The sequence below is a fragment of the Mustela putorius genome, unplaced genomic scaffold, assembly GCF_011764305.1.
Source record: "Mustela putorius furo isolate JIRA1106 unplaced genomic scaffold, ASM1176430v1.1 tig00003909_pilon_pilon_pilon, whole genome shotgun sequence".
In the NCBI taxonomy this organism is placed as follows: Eukaryota; Metazoa; Chordata; class Mammalia; order Carnivora; family Mustelidae; genus Mustela; species Mustela putorius.
Window position 1 is genome coordinate 25,478,744 of NW_025422057.1, and position 18,744 is coordinate 25,497,487.

At 36.6% G+C, this 18,744-nt stretch overlaps 1 protein-coding gene across 2 annotated transcripts in view; it reads left to right on the forward strand.

Moving 5' to 3' along the window:
• Positions 1 to 18,744, forward strand: part of NT5C2 (5'-nucleotidase, cytosolic II) — an 89,947-nt gene that overhangs the window by 8,860 nt on the left and 62,343 nt on the right. For both annotated transcript variants that reach the window (XM_004749354.3, XM_004749355.3), the window contains exon 2: positions 4,878 to 5,002. In XM_004749354.3, the coding sequence (XP_004749411.1) occupies positions 4,902 to 5,002 (101 nt within the window). In that variant the 5' untranslated portion in view covers positions 4,878 to 4,901. The remainder of the gene's footprint in view (positions 1 to 4,877; positions 5,003 to 18,744) is intronic.

Sequence of the window (18,744 nt, forward strand, 5' to 3'; positions counted from 1 at the left end):
GTCTCTATGCTATTAATTATAGATACTATGATTTAGATTTTTAGCAGTACTTTTAGATGAATTAATCTAAACCTGGATCTGACTTCCCTTGTTTTCTAGGGAATGTATTTGTAAGTTAGTTTATTTGCGGTCATGTTACAGAGGGGATGCTAAGCCACACATATTGTTAAAAATAACTGACCATGGGGGCTCCTGGGTGGCTCAGTGGGTTAAAGCCTCTGCCTTCGGCTCAGGTCATGATCCTGGGGTCCTGGGATCGAGCCCCGAGTCGGGCTCTCTGCTCAGCAGGGAGCCTGCTTCCCTTCCTCTTTCTGCCTGCCTCTCTGCCTACTTGTGATCTGTCAAATAAATAAATAAAATCTTAAAAAAAAACAAAACAAAACTGACCACTATACTTCCTTGGTTTTACTTGCTCATTGGTCAAGGGATAGGGTTTTCAAGGGCTATGTGTAAAACGTGCCTCTTTACCGAACAGATGTCCATAGTAGAGACTTATCAAGGATTGTAGTAGGGAAAAAGTCTTTCCCTTACTGTCAGCAGCAGCTTGTAAAGCTGACTGTACATATGTGCATTTTCCTTTTGGTAGAAATGGTCCATAGCACTAATTGGTAAGGCTTACTGTATAGTCAGTATTATCAGTATCTTTCAGTTCAACATACCTTATAGTTCGTATATAACCTGTGTTAATTATATGGATTGTACATTTAAAGCTGTTACCAAGTTGCTGGAACATAAGAGCAGAAATAAGGTCATATCAGTTATTTTGTTAAGTATCCTTTGTATCACAACAAAGGAAATGTTTTCATTTTTTTTTTAAAGATTATTTGAGAGAGAGCGAGAGAGTGCTCTTAAGTGGGGCTGGGGGTGCGTAGAGGTAGTGGGGGAGGGAAAAGCAGACTCCCCATGAGCAGGAAGCTCCATGTGGGGGTCCATTCCAGGATCTTGGGATCATGACCTGAGCCGAAGGCAGACACTTAACTGATGGAGCTATCCAGGTACCCCACAAAGGAAATGTTTTTATTTATTTATTTAAACAAAAAAAAAATTTTTTTTTTTACTTTGTTTGAGAGAGAGAGAGAGAACGAGATAGTGAACGAGAAGCAGACTCCTTGTGGAGCAGGGAGCCTGACATGGGACTCTGTCCCAGGCCACTGGGATCATGACCTGAGCCGAAGGGAAATGCTTAACCAGCTGAGCTGCTCAGATGCCTGGAAATGTTTTTAAAAAGTCAACTATAATAAAGTGATTTTATTACTTTATACACGTGTGCGCACACGTACACAAACACATGTGCCTACTTAGTTCAGAACCAGGCGTACAAATGGAGGATGTGACTTTAACTCTTCTTTTTCTATAAACTAGTTTAATATGCAACTCAATTTGTATTTTTGAAGCTTAAAATAAATTTCAAGCTGGTGAGAAAATTTTAAGAAACCATTCAAAGTGATCCTTTTTATTCAAGTTTCAAAGCAGTGTTCTTAGAATGGTTGATTATAAAACTTAGCAATCTCAAGTTTTATATTTCAAACAGAATAAATTCCAGTCAAGTTTAGTAAAACTCTGAGAGTTCATATTTATGTACTGTTATCATTACCTATTATCTGTTGAAAAATAAGTATTTGGTTCAATATGCAGTGTAAAACACTTTGCCGAATAGGCTTGTGCTATGTAATGTGTTTAAGTGCTGCTTTTTTTTTTTTTTAAGATTTTATTTATTTGTGAGAAAGCATGGGGGGGTGGGGAGGGGCAGTGGACGAGGGAGAACCAGACTCATCCCTTAGCAGTGAGCCCAAAGCGGTGCTTAATCTCAGGACTCCGAGATCATGACCCAAGCCAAAGGCAGGTGCTTAACTGACTGAACCACCCAGGTTCCCCTCAAGTGCAGCTCCTTTCCGAGTGAATTACTGATGTGATCTGAAACATTTAAAATGGTTTTGCTACCCAGGTTTATCCTGCAGTTTCAGTTACTCTTTGCTTCCTGTTTTTCGCAGTTGCCTGGAGCTGGTGGAGCAGCTGGTTTCCCTTTTGGGGGGGAGGGTGGTGTTAGTGGTGAAAGGAGTATGTTTTGCCTGAAATATTTTTAAAGCGTGAAACTCTTGTATTTCAAATGCTTGAAAGTTCATTTCTCTTGTTGCTATTCAGATTGTCTATTTTATGTTGAAACAAAGAATATTTCTAACTACCATATTTTTTGAAAGGAATTAAAATTTGAGGTTTTTATTTGGTATTAGTCATTGCTGTACCTTAGTGAAAGAAACTACTCGAGCTTGACACTGTAAACAGGTGACAAATGTATATTTACTTAATGTATCTTACTTAATAGAAATCTCTCTCTTTTTTTTTGGCCAGTTGATAAAGCATCTTCATCTTTACTTTTTTTTTTTTTTTAAAGATTTTATTTATTTATTTGACAGAGAGAAATCACAAGTAGATGGAGAGACAGGCAGAGAGAAAGAGAGGGAAGCAGGCTCCCTGCTGAGCAGAGAGCCTGATGTGGGACTCGATCCCAGGACGCTGAGATCATGACCCGAGCCGAAGGCAGCGGCTTAACCCACTGAGCCACCCAGGCGCCCCTTCATCTTTACTTTTAATATTACTATGAAAAATAGTTAAGCATTAGATAGATTGATTCTGTGGATAGAGTTCAAAAGACAATCTTACCCCCTTACCTTCACATAACTGTATAGACATCATGGCAGATTTTATCCCATATTAATGATAATCATTTTATGTTTACACTTTAGTTTTATGGTTTTTTTTTTTTTAAGATTTTATTTATTTATTTGACAGAGAGAGATCACAAGTAGGCAGAGAGGCAGGCAGAGAGAGAGAGAGAGGAGGAAGCAGGCTCCCTGCTGAGCAGAGAGCCCGATGCGGGACTCGATCCCAGGACCCTGAGACTATGACCTGAGCCAAAGGCAGCGACTTAACCCACTGAGCCACCCAGGCGCCCTAGTTTTATGTTTTTTTTTTTAAAGATTTTATTTATTTGAGAGAGAGTGCACTCACAGCAGGTGCAGAGGAAGAGGGAGAAGCAGACTCTCCACTGAGCAGAGAAGGCCAATGTAGGGCTCGATCCCAGGATGCTGAGATCATGACCCAAGCTGAAGGCAGAGGCTTAACAGACTGAGCCACCCAGGCACCCCTGAAGTTGGATGTTACCTTTGCTGAGAGTGTGTAACTTGAATTCTTAAAATAAAATATATTTTGTTTAGTCCATGATTGACCTGAGAGTGCTTTGAATTTTTGCTGCAAATAATTTGAAGAAAGTAGTAAAATAATTAAAATACTTGGGAGAAATCTCTTAGTATAATTACAACCTTTAATTTTTAAGGAAAGAAAAAAAAACAAACAAACCCCGAATTTTAAAAAAGTTTCACTGAGGTATAAATACATACAGTAGGGACACCTGGATGGCTCAGATGGCTGGGTGTCTGCCATTGGCCCAGGTCATGATCCTAACGTCCTTGTGGGATCTGGCTCCACTTCAGGCTCCTGGCTCAGTGGGGAGTCTGCTTCTCCCTCTTCCTCGGCTCCTCCCCCTGCTCATGTTCTTTCTCTCCGTATCTGTCTCAAATAAATAGAATCCTTTTAAAAAATGTATTAAAAATATATACAGTAAACTTCACAAATTTAGAGTATACAGTAAGTTTTGACATATATACACTCATGAAACAGTCACCATAATTAATACAATGAACATATCCCTCCCAAATGTTTCCCTGGGTCCCTCTTTGGCCTTATTGCTTGGCCCTAGTGAACCACTGATCTTATTTCTGTCACTGTAGATTAGTTTGCACTCTCTAGAATTTTATGTAAATAGGATCATATTATATGTCTTGTCTGCTTTCACTCAGCATAATTTTGAAATTTATTCATGTTTTCAGTAGTTCATTTCTTTTTATTGCAAAGTAGTATGAGCATACTACAGTTTATTCTTTCACCTGTATAGACATTTGAGTTGTTTTTAGTTTATGGGTATTACAGACAAAGCTACTGTGAATATTTGTGTATAAGTCTTTACGTGATACATGCTTTCATTTCTCTTGGATAATTACTTAGAAGGGTTGGGACATAAGTAGATGTGTGTTTAACTTTTAAAGAGATAGGAAACTTTTCCAAAGTGCTTGTACCATTTTTATAGTCTTACTGGTGGTGTATTAAAGTACTAGTTGCTCTGTTTCCTCACCCAAGTTTGTTATGGTCAGTCTTTTTAAAATTATAAATATTCTAACAGGCATGTAGTGGAATCTTTTTTCTTCTTTAAGATTTTATTTATTTATTTGACAGAGCACAAGTAAGGGGGGCAGCAAGCAGAGCAAGAAACAGACTCCCCGCTGAGCAGGGAGCCCTATATAGGGCTTGATCCCAGGACCATGGGATCATGATCTGAGTTGAAGGCAGATGCTTAACTGACTGGGCCACCCAGTACTACACTATACCACACTACTGTACACCAGTACTACTATACCCCCATGTAGTAGAAACTTGTTGTGGTGGTAATTTGCATTTCCCTGATGATAAATGGTGTTGAGCATCATTTCATGTGTTTATTTGCCATCTGTATATCTTTACTGATGAAACATCAGTTTGGATTTTTTGCATATATATATATATATTTTAGAGAGAGTGCGCGAGTGTGAGGGGGTGGGTGCTGAGGGAGAACAAAGAGAATCTTAAGCAGGCTTCTTGCTCAGTACAGAGCCTGATGCGGGGCTCAAGCTCATTACCCTAAAATCATGACCTGAGCTGAAATCAAGAGTCAGATGCTTAACCAACTGAGCCACCTGGTGCCCCTAGAATTTTTCTAATTAAAACAGCACAACAGTAAATAGATACTAACATTAAGCCACTAAATTACTGATTTTCTTTTCTAGAATTCAGCATACAATTGAAATAAAATGACAACCTCCTGGAGTGATCGGTTACAGAATGCAGCAGATATGCCTGCTAACATGGATAAGCATGCCCTGAAAAAGTATCGGCGAGAAGCCTATCATCGGTAAGTATTTTGTCTATCCTCAAAACATCTCTATAAAGTGGGCACATATTATCTTCATTTTACAGATGATGAAGTTTTAATATGTAGAGAAGTTAGGCAGTTTAATGATCATATAGCTAGTTCATGGTTCAAACCCTGTCCAGAGTCTGGACCTTTTTTTTTTGGATATTTATTTATTTAAATAATCTCTACACTCACTGTGGCCTTGAACTCACAACCCTGAGATAAAGAGTTGCACGCTCTATTCTTCCAACTGAGCCAGTTAGTGCCCCCAAGAGTCTAGACTTTTAACCACTAGTATATCAAACTGCTGCATTTTAAGAGGAGATTTCTTATTTCTTACATCTACTAATAAAAGTCCTTGGGGCACCTGGGTGGCTCAGTGGGTTAAAGCCTCTGCCTTCGGCTCAGGTCATGATCCCAGGGTCCTGGGATCAAGCCCTGCATCGGGCTCTCTCTGCTGGCTGGGGAGCCTGCTTCCCTTCCTCTCTCTCTGCCTGTTTCTCTGCCTACTTGTGAGCGCTCTCTGTGTCAAATAAATAAATAAAATCTTAAAAAAAAAAAAAAGTCCTTAACTGAAGAAAGTCTTCAGATGCTGAAAAATTGTACCTTAATTGTAAGAATGAAATTCTTCTTTTTTTTTTTTTTTAAGAATAAGCTTATTTGATATTTTCCACAAACTGATAATAGTGTTTTGTTTGTTTGTTTTTTAAAGATTTTATTTATTTGATGGAGAGAGAGAGCATAAGCAGGGGGAGTTACAGAGGGAGAGGGAGAAGCAGACTCCCCACTGAGCAGGGAGCCTGACACGGGGCTTGATCCCAGAACCCTGGGATCATGTCCTGAGCCAAAGGTAGACGATTAACCGAGTGACCCAGGAGCCCCTCGATTATAGTTCGTAAATAGATTTTTTAAATTGTGTCTGCTGGCTACTTAATTAGATTGAATATGGGTAATACTAGGTATTAGCAATATTTTCTTGTATTAAGACTTCAACATTTTCTCTGAATCATTTTTAAAGTTTAAAATGTGGGCAACCCTCTTGGGTCCCCTCCCTCTTTGGGAGCTTTATGGCCATTATTCTGTAATTTTACTATTGCTCAAAACCTTGCTTTGCTGCCCACCAAAAAAAGTTTAAAATGTGACTCAGTCATGGGTGCCTGGGTGGCTCAGATGGTCAGGCATCTGCCTTCAGTTCAGGTCATGATCCCAGCATCTTGGGATCGAGCCCCACATCAGGCTTCCTCCTCAGTGGAAAGCCTGCTTTCCCTCTCCCATTTCCCCTGCTTGTGTTCCTGCTCTTGCTTTCATTCTCTCTGTCAAATAAATAAATAAAATCTTAAAAAAAAAAATGTGGCTCAATTAGTTAAAACCTGACTCTTGGTTTTGGCTCAGGTCATGATCTCATTGATGGTGAGATCAAGCACCACTTCAGGCTCCATGCTCAGGTCTGCTTGAGGATTCTCTCCTGCCCTTTCCCCTGCTCACGCTCAGTCTCTCAAATAAATAAATCTTTAAAAAGCTTAAAATGTAAATATTTTAAATTTATTTGTCACTTTTTTTTTTTTTTAAGATTTTATTTATTTAGAGAGCACAAGAGAGGGGAGGATCAGAAGGAGAAACAGACTCCCTGATGAGCAGGGAGCTGTATTCGGGACTGCAGGATCATGACCTGAGCCAAAGGCAGTTGCTTAACCAGCTAAGCCACCAGGCACCCCTATTTGTCATTTTAAAAAATATTAATGTTAAAATGCCCATATTTTAAACTTTAAAAATGATTCAGAGAAAATGTTAAAGTTAAAAAAATTTAAAGAAAATGTTAATACAAGAAAATATTGCTAATACCCAGTATTACCCACATTCAATTTAATTAAGTAGCCAGTAGACACAATATAAATTTTTTTTAAAAAGTTTATTTACTTTTGAGAGAGAGAGAGAGAGCTGTGGGGGTGAAGCAGGGACAGGGGAGGAACAGGGACAGAGGAGGAAGCAGATACGTCAGGGGATGAGCATCTAAGGCAGATGCTTAACTGACTGAGCCACCCAGGTGCCCCTTATTTGTCACTTCTAACAGTTTGAATTAAATGGCTATTTCTGCCTAATCTTAAGTAGCTAAGATTTGTGGAAGTAGGTACTGCATTTAGAAGTCACTTGTTCTTGGACAGAAATTAGAGGCTTACACTTTCCATAAGTTGATAAGATAGAAAGACCTGGGCCCTATTAAATACTTCTGTTTCCCATGCTGGGAAAGCAAGGGATAAGTAGAAATGCTGGTGTACTGGTAGTGCTAAAAAGTTGCATGGGAACTCCAGGAATCTACAGCAACTTACAATTACTCATTTGTTTCTAAGCTAGAGGAAGGAGAAAATATTTGGTATATTATACTCATTCAGTTATTTGTCTTTATGCTACATACATTTGGCTATGATGTAACATATTTATCAATGGAAACAAGGGCTAGAATTATGCAATGAGGAGAGGTCATCTAGTACACATTAGGTATCCTAGTTGCATTTAATATGTCATAACCGGAGTCCTTCTGACTCATTTAGAATGATATTTCCTGGAAGATTTTAGACTGCCTCTGCACCCTACATTCTTTATATAGTAGAGTACACTCTGAAATCATAGAAACAGTGGGAAAAACACCTCCAAGGTTTAAATTTTTAGATCATTTGAAACTTTTTTTCTTTTTTCTTATTGTGGTAAAGTATATATAACATAGAATTGCTATCTTAACTGTTTTTAAGTATACACTTCTGTATTATTAAGTATATTCATACTGTTGTGCAGCCATCACTGGTATCCATCCCTATAACTTCATTTTGTACAGTTGATACTGTATTTGTTAAAGAGTAAGTCCCTGTTCTCTCTTCCCCAGCTCCTGACAACCAACCACCATTATACTGTGACTTTATAATTTTGGCTACTCTAAGAACTTCATAGAAGTGGAATTATACAGTATTTTTCTTTTTGTGACAAACTTGTATCTGTTAGCATAATGTTCTCAAGGTTCATTCATGTCATAGTGTATTGCAGAATTTCCTTTTAATGTAAAATTTGGGTTCTTGAATTCTTGCAAGTATTTGCTTTTGTTAATTAAAAAATTTTAATAGAAGCCATTTAAAGGGCATTTATCTTAGTTTTTCAGTTAAGTCGGTTTGTAGAATATTCTGTTTCTGGGGGTTTTTTATTAAAGGCATTTACTGGAGTGGGTAATTAAACATTGGGTAAATTAGGCAGCCTATGATGATCATTTATCGTAAACTACCTTGTATGTGATGCTTTAGAATTTCCTTTTTAGAAGAAGCTAAATATTTTTAGTTAAGTACATAAACATCTAACTTCCAGCTTTTTTCTTGCTAATGTTAGTCTTTTAAAAATGATGGTCATGAGTCATTATTAAGAAACTGGTCTCCAGAAGGTATGCCTGTTGATCTTCTTCCATTTCCTTATAATGGTTGTTGAGTCTTCTAGGCTGAGGATAATCATCAGGCCAAACCCTTTGGAATAGTTTTACTGTGTGGTCAGAAGATAGGCTGAGCTGCTCAGATGTTACAGTGGCTTGAAGGAGGCAAGTTAGATAATTACCTCTTAAATAGTCTCTTGTTTAACACCTAGAATCTGAGAAGGGATCAAAATAGATAAGAATTTGTATCTACTATATCCAACAATGGAGCAATTAGATTTTTCATCTGCTCTCCATGTTTGTGCTCAAGATGCTGAAATCAGGTATTTGTTTTTTTCTTTTAAAATTTTGATGATTAGAGGTGCCTGGGTGGCTCGGTGGGTTAAAGCCTCTGCCTTCGGCTCAGGTCGTGATTCTGGGGTCCTGGGATTGAGCCCCGCATTGGGCTTTCAGCAGGGAGCCTGCTTCTCCCTCTCTCTATGCCTGCCTCTCTGCCTCTTTGTGATCTCTGCCAAATAAATAAATAAAACCTTTAAAAAAAATAAAATTTTGATGATTATAGTATAGAAGATTTCTGTAATTATAGTATGGAAGAAATTCTGTAAGTGAATTATGAAGACAGCTTATGAATTCAGCAGTGGTTTTATCACATTGAACTGTAATTTGGTAAGCAGTTGAGCATGTGAATTTTTGGTTAGTCAGTTTTTTGCCTTATTTTAAAATACATTGCAATCACTTTTTCTTTGAATTTCTTTATGTATATTTATGCCCCCCAAAATTTTAATTGAAATTTACACTTCCAAAGCCATACCAGTAATTATTTAAACTTGTTGAAAATAGTTTCTTCTTCAATCAAAGCTTTAAATTATTATATATGTTTAAAGAATAAAAAGGAATTTGTACATATATAAAATCATTTTGTAGTACCTGTAGCTTGGCACACTGATAGAATTAGAAGTGGTTATGATTTTTTTTTAACTTCAAATAAAAAAACAGGTATGAGGTTTTATACAGAGAGAGACTGCCAGCTTGATAAATTTTAATTTCTTTGTCACTTAACCACTATGGATATCACATGAAGGTCATTCAGCTTTTTAGTTGTATCATTGATTAAGTTGAATTAACTTGGATTCTCACATTCAAATGGCTAAGTTAAGATTTTAGTAGCCATCTTACGAATTCAAAATCACATGGAAAATACAGGTCCTTGGGAATGTCAAGGACCTGTGTTCCTTAAATAATGTGTAGATGGCATATATCTTGTCAAAATAAGAGTGAGGTAGAGTTATCGGAACTGTGTTAAACTTCTTTTGCTATTATTTCATTCTAATGTTTTGATTAGTATTTCATGTTCCTAAGGAGTGACAAATGAAGATTCAGGGGCTGGTAAGTTGTTTTTTTTGTTTGTTTTTTAGCCTATTTGTTTTGCTTAAAACATTAGATTTATAGAATACTATTCAACAATAAAAAGGATTGAACTCTCTATACATACAACTTTGCTATACCAAGAAAATTATGCTTAGTTAATAAGGCCAGTCTCAAAAGGTTACCTAGTATATGATTCCGTCTCTGTAACATTATTGAAATGAGAACATTCTGGAGTTTGAGAGCAGAGTAATGATGGCAAGGGTTTAGGGGTTGGGGTGGGTGGAGGATGGTGGGCGTAGCTGTAGAATAATGGCACAAGGAATCCTTGTGATTGAAACTGTTTTGTCTTGACTCTAGTCATAATTACATGAAGGCTATACACACATGACTGCATGTAAAATTGGTAAAATCTGAATAAAGTTGGTGAACTAGGTCAATGTCAGTTCCTGGTTGTGATACTGTACTATATTTATGCAGGATATTTTCATTGGGGGAAACTAGATAAACAGTAAGGGGGAATCTTTCTGTATTATTTCTTATTACTGCATATGAATCTGTAATTATTTAATATAAAAAGATAAATTCAGTCACACAACTTTTTTTTTAACATCATAGGTATTCCTTGCATTTTCTAAATATAAGTGCTTTTTGGAATTCAAGGTGATATTACTTTATGGAATACAAATTCTCTAAACCTTATTGATCAGAAGAAGATACTAAATTCTTAGTTTGTTTCTCTGCCACCATTCCCTATATGCTCCTTCCAAATACCTGCCTTAAAGTAAAATAGAAAAGGGGTAGTCGTGACAAGGGAGAGAGAAAGAAAGAGATAGCAGATCTTTGATTTAATGAAATCCTGTGATATGAAACTATATTTGAGGAAATATTACTCAAATTTAGATAGCATATTTCACCTTCAAAGACTCTTGTGTATAGCTTCTTTTATTCAAAGTAATGTCTGAGAGGTAGATTCATCCATATTTTTGTGTGTATCAGTAATTTGTTCTTTTTTATTACTATGTGGCATTTCATGGTACCAGCATACCACAATTTATTCATCCATTTTCTGTTTATGAACCTTTGGGCTTTTTTTTCAGATTTTAGCTATTAAGTATAAGGCTGCTACAGACTGAGAAAATATTTGTAAATTATAAAATGATAAATGATAAAAGACTTGTATCCAGAATGTATAAAGGAGTTTAAATTCAACCCAGTGAGGAAATGGGCAGAAGACTGATTCTTCCCTATAGAGATATGTGGATGGTGTAAAAACACATGTGTAATAATATCAGTAGCCATTAGAGAAATGCATTAAAGCTACAGTGTATATGCCTATTACAGCTAAAACAGTACTTGATATTACCAAGGATATGGAGCAACTCTGATACATTGCTGGTAGAAGGACAAAATAGTATAGCTATTCTGCAAAACAGTGTGGTAGTTTATTTTGAAGTCAGAGACACATATGACCCAGAAATCTTACTCCTAGATGTTTGGCCTAGACAAATGAAAACTTATGTTCACACACAAAAAACTATGTGAATAATGTTTATAGTATCTCTATTTATAACTACCCCAAACTAGAAACAATCAAATATTCTTTAGCAGGTGAATATATAAATAAAATGCAGTATATCTGTAGTGAAATATAACTGAGGGAAAAGGAAGAAACTGTTGATGACACAGCAACTTGGATGATTCTCAAGGACATAATGCTGATTCTAAGAAGCCAGTCTTGGGACACCTAGGTGGCTCAGTAGGTTAAACGTCTGCCTTCTGCTTGGGTCATGATCCCAGAGTCCTGGGATTGAGTCCCACACCCATTTTACAGATGTATCACATTTTGTTTTCTTAGTGGACATTTGGGTTGTTTCTGTTTTTTTACTTTAATGAATAATGCTGCTGTGAGCATTTGTATATGAGTTTTTTGTACATACTTTTTTGACATGAGAGATTTGTGATTGTCCCAGTTTTTGTCTTGGCTTTTATTCTCAATAATCTTTTGATGAACAGATGTTCTTTACTTTAAAAATGTAGTTTTTTTTTTTTTTTATTGAGCTAAAATTCACATACCATAATATTTACACTTGTAAAGTATACAAGTTATTGGTTTTGGTATATTCACAAGAATGTGTGATCATCACCACTAATTCCAGAACATCAGTCAATTCCCCCCCAAAAAAAGGGGGGACGCCTGGGTGGCTAAGTTGGTTAGATGACTGCCTTCGGCTCAGGTCATGATCCGGGAGTCTCGGGATCGAGTCCCGCATCAGGCTCCCAGCTCCATGGGGAGTCTGCTTCTCCCTCTGACCTTCTCCTCGCTCATGCTCTCTCTCAAATAAATAAATAAAATCTTAAAAAAAAAAAAAAGAATCCCTTACCTGCTGGAAATAACTCTTCATTTCCTCCTCCCTTAGCCCTTGGCAACCACTAATCTACTTTCTGTCTGGAATTGACTGTTCTGTATGCTTCATATAAGTGGAATCATATATGGTCATTTTCGTATCTGGCTTGTTCACTTAAAGTCTTCGAGATTCATCCATGTGCTGCATGACTCAGTACTTAATTTTTTTAATGGCTGTGTAATACTCCATTGTATGCATATACCACATTTTGTTTATTCATCTGTTGCTTAATATTTGGATTGTTTCCATTTTTTGTCTGTTATGAATAATGCTACTGTGACCATTGTGTACAAGTTCTGCATGGACATAATTTCAGTTTTTTAGGCTGTATTATCTAGCAGCGGGATCTGATGGATCATGTGGTAACTTTAACTTATTTTGAAGGATTGTCAAACTGTTTTCCAATGTAGGTGCTTCATTTTACATTCCTTCCAGCAGTTGATGAGCATTCTAATTTCTCCACATCCTCACAGTGACATTTGTTATTTGCTATTTTTTAGAGCTGTCCTAGCATGTGTGAGAAGTGGTAGCTCATTGTGATTTTTTTTTTAAAAGATTTTATTTATTATTTGACAGAGAAGAGAGCACAGTAGATAGCAACAGGCAGAGGGAGATGGAGAAGCAGGCTTTCCACTGAGCAGGGAGCCCAATGCCAGGGATCACGACCTGAGCCGAAGGCAGCCACTTAACCAACTGAGCCACCCAGGCGCCCCCTCATTGTGATTCTGATTTCCATTTTTCTTATGATTAATGTCGTTGAGCATTTTTTAGTGTTTTTATCATCTGCATATCTTCTTTTGAGAAATGTCTATTCAGATCTTTTGTCCATTTCTTAGTTTTTTTTTTAAATTTCTGAGTTTTATATGTTCTTTCTTTCTTTCTTTCTTTTCTTTTCTTTCTTTCTTTCTTCTCTAAGATTTTATTCATTCATTTGACAGAGAGAGATCACAAGTAGGCAGAGAGGCAGGCAAAGAGAGAGGAAGGGAAGCAGGCTCCCCGTGGAGCAGGGAGCCCGATGTGGGACTCGATCCCAGGACCCTGAGATCATGACCCGAGCCAAAAGCAGTGGCTTAACCCACTGAGCCACCCAGGTGCCTGGGTTTTATATGTTCTTTATGAATTCTAGATACCAAACCTATGTCTGCTACATGATTTTAAAATATTTTCTCCTTCTGTGGATTGTCTTTTCACTTCCCTGGTAGTCATTTGAAGCACAAATTTTTTTTAATATTGATGAAGTCCAGTTTATATTTTCTTTTGTTGCTTGTGCTTTTAATGTTATATTTAAGAACCATTGCTTAATCTTAGGTCACAAAGATTTACACTTATGTTTTCTTATGAGAGTTTTATAGTATTTTTTTTGAAAGATTTAATTTATTTTTTTGGCATAGAGAGAGAACAAGCACACACAGGAGGAGTGGCAGGCAGGGGAGAAGCAGGCTCCCCGCCGAGCAAGAAGTCTGATGTAGGGCTTGATCCCCGGACCCTGAGATCATGACCTGAGCCAAAGACCACCCAGATGCCCCGAGACTTTTATAGTTTTATGTTTTATATTTAGGTTTTTGACCAGTTTTTTGGGTACAAGATGGGGCTCCAAAATCATTCTTTTGCATGTTAATATCCAGCTATTCTGGCACTATTTATTGAAAAGACTATTCTTTCCACATTAAATGATCTCAATACCCTTGTCAAAAATCAGTTGGTCATAGATGTGTATGTTTATTTCTGTTCCCACTTGTATTCCATTGATCTATTTGTCTATCCTCAGCTCAGTACTATAGTCTTTATTGTTGTGGCTTTGTGTTAAGTTTTGAAATGATCATGTGAGTCCTTCAGTTTTGTGTTTCTTTTTCAAGATTGTTTTGGCTGTTCTGTGGCCCACCTATGTACATAAGAATTTTAGGATTATCTTGTCAATTTCTATAAAAAAGCTAGCTGGGATTTTGATAGGGATTATATTGAATCTGTATATCAGTTTGGGGAGTATTGCCATCTCAACAGTATTAAGTCTTCTGATTGATGAATATGGGCTATCTTTCCATTTATTTAGATCTTCTTTAATCACTTTAAACAATATTTTGTAGCTTTCAGTGTGGAAGTCTTCTATTTGTTGTTACATTTATCACTAAGTATTTTATGATTTCAGATGCTATAGTAAATGGAATTGTTTTTTTAATGTCATTTTTGGGTTATTCTTTGCTACTTTATGGGAGTATAACTAGTTTTTATATATGGATTTTGTATTCTTCAACTTGGTTTATTGCCTCTAATAGTTTTTTTGAATTCTTTAGTGATACTACAGATAAGATCATGTCACTTGCAGATAAGGATAGCTTTACTTCTTTACCAGTTTGAAGGCCTTTTTTCTTGCCTAATTTTGGATAGACTGTCCAGTACAGTGCTGAATAAAACTATTAATAATAGAGTAGACATCCTTTTCTTTTCTTTCTTTCCTTTTTTTTTTTTTAGGATTTTGCATATTTTATTTTATTTTGTAAAAATTTAAGTTCAGTTAACATAATGTATTATTTGTTTCAGGGATACAGGTGTGTGATTCATCAGTCTTATAGAATACCCAATGCTCGTTACAACACATACTCTCCCTAGTGTGCATCACCCAGTTATCCCATCCCCCCAAGCCCCCCTTCCAGCAGCCTTCTGTTTGTTTCCTAAGATTAAGAGTCTCTTGTGGTTTGTCTCCCTCTCTGGTTTCATCTTGTTTCATTTTTTCTTTTTTTCCCTATAATCCTCTGCTTGTTTCTTAAATTTCACAGGTGAGTGAGAAAATGATAGTTGTCTTTCTCTCACTGACTTACTTTGCTTGGCATAATACCCTCTAGTTCCATCCAAGTTGTTGCACATGGCAAGATTTCAGTTTCCTGATGGCCGTGTAATAATATTCCATTGTATATATTTACCACATCTTCTATATCCATTCATCTGTCTGTGGACATCTAGGCTCTTTCCATAGTTTGGCTATTGTGGACCTTGCTGCTATACACATTGGGGTACAGGTGCCCCTTTAGATCACTACATTTGTATCTTTGGAGTAAATACCCAGTAGTGCAATTGCTGGGTCATAGATATCTTTCTCTTTTGCCTCATCTTGGGAAGAAATCTTCCAGTCTTTCATCATTAAGTATGATGTTAACTGAAGGTTTTTCATAGCTGTCCTTTATCAGGTTGTGGAAATTCCTTTTTATTGTTAATTTGAGATTTCTTTCTATTCCTAGTCTCTTGACTGTCTTTATCCTGAAAGGGTATTGGATTTTGTCACATGTCCTTTTGTGTCTATTGGAATGATCATGTAGTTTTGTACTTCATTGGATTCGGTTTGCTAGTATTTTGTTGAGGATTTTTTGTATCTGCAAAAAGGATATTGTTCTGTATTTTCTTGTAATGTTCTATCTGGCTTTGGTATCAAGATGTAATACTGTCTTGGGGTACCTTGGTGGCTCAGTTGGTTGAGCATCAGACTCGCGGTCTTAGCTCAGATCTTGATCTCAGGGTTCTGAGTTTGAGGCCCTTGTTGGGTTCCAGGCTGGGCATGGAGCCTACTTAAAAAAAAAAGATGTAATACTGGCTTCATAGAATGATGTGGGAAGTGCTCCCTCTTCTTCCATTTTTGGGAAGAGTTTGATAAGGATTGGTGTTACTTTAAACATTTGATAGAGTTCACCAGTGAAGCTATCAGTTTTCATATTTGTTGGAAGATTTTTTTATTACTGACAATCTTTTTACTTAATTATTGGTCTGTTCAGATTTTCTATTTCTTTTCGAGTCAGTATGGCTAGTTTGTGTGTTTCTAGATAGTTGTCCATTTTATTTGTTATCTATTTTGTTGGCATACCCTTATATTTGTTTTTATTTCTTTAAGGTCAGTAGTAATGTCTCTGTTTTCATTTCTGATTTTAGTAATTTGAGTCTTTTTTTCTTCATTATAAATGTAGCCAAATATTGTTAAATTGTTGAAAGCAACCTTTGTTTCACTGATGTTTTTTTGCCAGTGTTTTTGTTTTATTTATTTCTGTTCTGATCTTTATTGTTTACTTCCTTCTGCTCATTTTGAGTTTAATTTGCTCTTTCCTAATTTCTGACGGATTAAGGTTAGGTCATTGCTTTGAGATGTTTCTTCTTCTTCTTCTTCTTCTTCTTCTTCTTCTTTTTTTTTAATAAAGATTTTTATTTATTTATTTGTTTGACAGAGATCGCAAGTAGGCAGAGAGGGAGGCAGAGAGAGAGGAGGAAGCAGGCTCCCTGCTGAGCAGAGAGCCTATGTGGGGCTCGATCCCAGAATCACAACCGGAGCCGAAGGCAGAGGCTTTAACCCACTGAGCCACCCAGGCGCACCCCTCCTTTTTTTTTTTTTTTAAGATTTATTATTTATTTTAGAGAGCATCTTTTTTTTTTTAATTTTTTTTATTTTTTAAAAGATTTTATTTATTTATTCGACAGAGAGAGAGATCACAAGTAGGCAGAGAGAGAGAGGAGGAAGCAGGCTCCCTGCTGAGTAGAGAGCCCTATGTGGGACTCGATCCCAGGACCCTGAGACCATGACCTGAGCCGAAGGCAGTGGCTTAACCCACTGAGCCACCCAGGCGCCCTAGAGAGCATCTTTGGGCAGGGCGGTCGGCAAAGGGAGGGAGAGAATCTTCAAGTAGACTCCTCATTAAGCTCAGAGCCTGACGTGGGGCTCAGTCCCAGGACTTTGAGATCAGGACCTGAACTAAAATCAAGAGCTGGCTGTTTAACTGACTGAGCCACCCAGGTGCCTCTCTTCTTTTTTAATAAATGCATTTTAAAGCTATAAATTTAGCTATCAGTAAGCTTTTGCTATATCCCCTAAATTTTGATAGGCTTTGTTTTTGTTTTGAGTGGTCTCTATGTATTTTCTATTTCCTCTTGTGATTTCTTTTTGATCCATTGGTTATTTAGAAATGTGTTGTTGAATTTCCACCTATTTGTGAATGTCCCAGATGCTTTTTGCTATTGATTTGTACCTAATTCTATTATAGTTTGGAGAACATATTTTGTATGATTCAGTCCTCTTAAATTTATTGAGTTTTGGTTTATGGGCTAACATGTGGTCTGTCTTGTATAATCTTCTGTATGTACTTGACAAGAAAGTATGTTCTGCTTATTTTGGGTGGGGTATCATAGAGATGTCCCCACCCCACACATAAGATTTTATTTCCAGAGAGAGAGAGAGAGAGCCCAAGCAGGGGGAATGGCAGGCAGAGGGAGGAGTAGGCTCCCTGCTGAGCAAAGAATCACAGGATGTACTTGGTCCCAGGACACTGGGATCATGACCTGAGCTGAAGGCAGACTCTTAACTAACTGAGCCACCCAGGCATCCCCATAGAGATATGTTTACCTTTGTCAGTTATTTTTACTGAGTACACATTCTTACACATATTTTTGGAATCATAAGTTCATGCTATTGCTTCTAATTCCAGTTTATCCCAAGATTCTTTCTTGTTTACTTTAATTCCATGAAATTACCTGTTGTTCTTCAGCAAGAACCCTGGCTCTTCACGACATCAACATATTTACTCATTTGCTCAATCTAATAATACATCTACAGTAGTTTCATAATTGCTTTGCTCATACCATAACAAAACAGGATTTTTTTGCAGTACTACTTCTTCCTTACTTACCTTGCCCATGACTAACAGTATATAATCAAGTGGTTTGTCTGTTTGTTTTTAGTTATTTGGATTATTTCTTGCTGTTTTTCTATACAGTGTGGTTAGAGTTGTTGTATGCAGTATAATTAGGTTCATTTGTTAGTTTGCTTTGTAATTGTTTTTTTTTCTTTCCATTCTTACTGATTTAATTGTATTATAATTTAGTATATATAATATTACATAATAATATATCCTGTTTCATCACATTATATATGTTATTAAATAAACTAGTAGTGAGCTTTCAAAGTTAAAATGAAGCAAAAGACATATCGAAAGTATCACTCTCATACACATTCCTTCTCAAGTTAGAGACTAATAAACTTTAGATTTGTTTTATATATCTTGCTTGGGATTCATTTGAGTTCTTGATTCTGTACTTGTCTTTAATTGGTTTTCTAAATTCTCAGTCATTATCTTTTCATATATTGTCTTTACTCTATTGTCTTATCCTCTCCCTCTGAACTCTAATAAACATATGTTAGACTTTAGCACTGTCCTCTCTTCTCTCATTCTTTCTCTTGTATTTTCTATCCTTTTTTCTCTCCATGTTACATTCTGTAAGGTATTTCAGACCTGCCTTTCAGTTCACTAATTCTCTTTTTAGTTGGGTCTGAACTGAATCTATCACATTTTAAATCTTGGTTTTTATAATTTTTTTGTTTCAGAGTTTCATTTTGGAATCTTTTTATCAAATATGCTGTGTTACTTTTTATAGTTTCCAGTTATATAGTAAACATTTAAATCTTAAAGAACTTTGCTTTAAGATTCAAAAGATCTGAAGTATATCCTGGCTCTGTTTCCAACCCCCTCCTTTCAGTACCTTTTAAAAGAGAATTTTTATTTATCATTCAGAAGTTAAACCATTTCAGTTCA